We start from the raw sequence: 4,063 nt of genomic DNA on the forward strand, positions 1-4,063 counted from the left end.
CATGAACAATGCATTACATTATTCTCTGAACAAAGGTCTCAATGTTGTACAGAATATAACTAAGCGACTTAATGCCGAGACAGGTATAAAGGCGGTCGATCTTACAAGACGGCCAAGATACATGCAGTACAATACATAATAGAGCAGACTATACAAAGTGTAACTGAGTAGCTCAGCAAAGACACCCGGCCTTAAGGATTGGCCGAGATATACTTAGCATACAATATCCTAACAACCTGTCAGAATAACAACTATGTGTTAGAGAATATTTTTCTGAAAACTTCTTTGGGGGTCATTGTGTCTCCCATCAGCAGACCATTTATGACAACATATTTTCTCATCCTAGTAGTAACAAAAGCTATAAACAACAAAAAGATATATATGTGGGTAAAAGAAAGATTCCTCGAACAATTATGGTGCATTGCCTAACAAACTTTGACACATTGCCACCTCACGATTGCAGAGGTTCTGAGAGGCGGTATATAAAGGAGGAGTCCTCTCCGCATCTACAACTTTACTCTCACACACACATTCTTATTGTTCTTCATCCATCCGTCCGGATTTGTCCTGACTTGAGCATCGAAGGGCCTTCGTCAGGGCCTCCCGCTTAATTTCTAAGCGCTGACATTTTGTTGACTAATCTCCTTGTACATAGGATCGAAGAAAAGCTTCTTCTTGAAAATAAAAGTCTTCCACCAATTAATTTCCAATTCACCATACCCGGTGCGTCATCTCTACCGTTTCAGATTGGATCATAGGTCATATTAGATTGGTCCAGCATCACTTCCAGTTCACAATTTCAGATGTTCTGTGCACCAATTCATGAGGCTGTTGACACCAAATTTCAAAAACTAGATGAAGGGATGTTCTCTAGAACCAACCTCCAACTGCGATTCTGTCTGCGAGCATTAATCTTTGGGCTAAACACATTTGCCGCTGCTTTGTTTCCATTCAAAATCTGCTAAAATAGAAGAGAAGGCATGGCATTGGAGCAACATCATTTTGTTTTCGTTGCTGTCGATTGTAACAACAGCTGCAGCAGTGCGCTTGATCATACACAATACTAGAGTCTATCATGTCTTTGCTGGTGCATAATCATTAAGCTCCTTGTACAAGTCTTTAAAACTATATCAAACATAAAAAAATATTCAGGAATTCTCCTGCTTAAGAAAAAGAGAGGAATAAAGAAATTGATTTTGTCTATTTCATGTCTCAATGAGCGAGCTAGTGCGATTGACATGATTCCATCAAGACGTAACTTCATGATACGGATGGTGCATCAAATTGACAGGAAGCTAACGATAGTGTGATTCTTACAATGCCCCATCTACTTAACCTTGTTGATGAAAAGCTCAATGCATAAATATAGATAAAGAGATTCTTGCACTTCCAACTTTATTTCTGGTGGTTTAGCTGATTTTTTTTCTGTAGCTATGTGGAGCTGAATAGGGAAAATGCCTTTTTGCTTCTGAAGGAACTCAAAGATTCCCTTTAAAGTTGATTATTAAAGAAAAAAAGAAGAAGAGGAATCTCATGGAATTTTAGGTACTTGGAGGTGTTCAATGGGTCGAAGTAAGGTTAGATTTAGGAATTGGACCTAGAATAATTATCCCTTTCCCCAATCCAAAAGGAGACTTGCTAATTCGATGTGATTAACCATTGTTTCAAAATGTTTAAATCAAATGATCCTCACTAAATTGAGGTGTTCCACGCGATGGCATCCTCATCAAGACCCTAGACACTACTATGTTCAAATCATAATCTATCATATATATATATATATATATAGCATTAATTTTCAATTATAACACAAGAAGGGAAAGAACATCAAATTTAGATTCGAGTTAATTGATATTCATTCATTTCTATGGATTCTGAAATACTAAAGTTGTTGGAAAAGATAGCAAAGCAATCAGCATTGAAAGAGCTACCAATAGAAGTCAGAAATCAGTCTCCTCGAGTTAGTTCCTTCACACAGTACTAGAAAACAAAAATTAATAAATAAATAAATCCAGATAGAGATGATAAGGTCTGCTGCACCTTCCACCATCCAAAGGAAGCTTTATGTTGTTTGTCTTCTTCTGTGACACCACTTTGCTTAGATCTGTCTGCCCCAGTAGCCTTCTGCTGCTTTATTCCTGATACCTCCTCTTACTTTTCCCTTAAACTAAACAACAAAAGAGTTGCCATAAACTAGAACAGAAGTTGTGGTTCCTCATCTACTCTAAACTAAGATTCCTCATCTCATGTCTTGATTGCATGCAAGTGTGTAGTAAAAAAAAAGCAAAAGGAAAAAAACAATAGCCAAAGTTGTTTTTTCCCCCTTCAGTAATAGTAGGACACTGATTCACATCACATGAGCAAGATGTAAACTTGTTCACTTCGAAGAAACAATAACAATAATTAGAGGATTTCCGCATCACATGATGATTAAACAGCTTGCTGATTGTTAACCAGGCCTAAGTCTCTTGGGGCCAAGCTTGCCTTCAGGGGAGACCTCCATTGGACTGGAGAAGGAGAGGGAGAGTTCAGAGTAAACGTCGACCACTCGGCGGATGTTGTTGTTGAGCTCCCTGATCAATCCAACATTACGGCCGAGGTTTTCGGGGATCTTTGACTCATGGTTTTGGTTGATCTCATTGATGAGCAACCTGTTCTGGTCCAAGAGGCTTTGCACTTGCACAAAGCTCCTCTGGAAGCTCTGCATCACTCTATTATCCACTTGTTTTCCATTTTCAAGAAGTGAGAATGCGTCCCTTCCATCCATTTTGTGCTGGTCCTATCGAACACTAGAAATTCATGATGCCCTGTTAATATTGAGAGAGATGGGACATGAGGAGAACAAAATCTTCGTATGATTGACTGGAAGTGTAAAGCTGGTCCATTTCAGAAATAAATTGAAAAAAAAAAACAGATATGAAAACAACACAGAGAAAGGTTATGAAAAGAGAACAAAAAACGTACTGCAAAAAGGAAGGCCATGAAGATTTAAAATTTTAAGATCAAGATAGCAAACAGGAAAGCTGAAGTCCTTGTGTTGGTTTATTATCATAAGCAAGCGAAATCAGAAACTGAAAAAAAAAAAAAAATCACTGAAAGAAAGGTGAGATTTCATGTCAGATTCTTCATAATCTTAGCAAGCTACAGGATAAAAGAGAAAAGACATCAGCAAGAAACAACAGCAAAAACTCAAGGAAACAGAAGAAAAAAAAAAGATGAAGTCTGATTTCTCTTTTATCAAACATACCTTGGAAACGGGAAATTCCAACCAGAGAAGGGAAAAAGATTGGATATGGGATTGAGGAAATCTGGGAGATAGTATGTATTGGTTAGAGAGAATCTACATTTATGTGATTATATATAGCAGAGGGTCCACATACTAAAGAAAGAACACATGAGCTTGATGCATGCACAGTTGTCCCATAGAGAAGTCTTAGATTTTGTTTGCTTGGTCAAGTCACCTTCGTACACCTAAACATTCCACCTCACAAAAACATTATATTATCCTCATTTAACTCAATTTTCTTTCTTTTTTTTAAAAAAAAAAAGCTTCTCAAACATGAATTCTAGTGCTAAAATCTGTTAAACTAAAACAATTAAATTAAGTTGACATAAAGACGAGGAATATTTGTGTATTTGAGGCTTGGATAATTACAAAAAAATAATAATAAATAAAAAATGACCAAAGATTCTGATGACATCATGCACTCTTAGTTGCCCCAAATAAGAGCAGTCCATGTGCATTCCATGATCTGATTTCAAAGGAGAGTAAGATATCAAAGTTTTAATTGTTTTGGCCTTCACTTTATACCACCTCGCGTGATTCGCAAAACCCCCAAAGTCTTCCGGTTTAAGGTTCCTTGTTGTTGTTGCTTAGATCTGTACAAGGACTTAAACAAAGAAGGGGCCAGCAAATATAGCCATTAATTTATCAAGGTAGGTAGGTCATCGAAAGCATAATAAAGCGGAGCAGGAGGTGCATGGATTAAAGCTAAAAATATTGTTCATGCCATGACTTGGGCTTATCCTGCTGTTTAAGTCACTAGGGTTGATTCATGGGGAT

At 37.3% G+C, this 4,063-nt stretch overlaps 1 protein-coding gene across 1 annotated transcript; it reads right to left on the reverse strand.

Moving 5' to 3' along the window:
- Positions 1-2,273: 2,273 nt before the first annotated feature.
- LOC122020762 (protein ELF4-LIKE 3-like) lies at positions 2,274-2,807 on the reverse strand. Its single transcript, XM_042578786.1, has one exon. The coding sequence runs from the start codon at positions 2,765-2,767 to the stop codon at positions 2,450-2,452; it is 318 nt and encodes a 105-aa protein (XP_042434720.1). The 5' UTR covers positions 2,768-2,807; the 3' UTR covers positions 2,274-2,449.
- Between the last annotated feature and the right edge of the window lie 1,256 nt (positions 2,808-4,063).

The sequence above is a fragment of the Zingiber officinale genome, chromosome 1A (assembly GCF_018446385.1).
Source record: "Zingiber officinale cultivar Zhangliang chromosome 1A, Zo_v1.1, whole genome shotgun sequence".
Taxonomy (NCBI): Eukaryota; Viridiplantae; Streptophyta; class Magnoliopsida; order Zingiberales; family Zingiberaceae; genus Zingiber; species Zingiber officinale.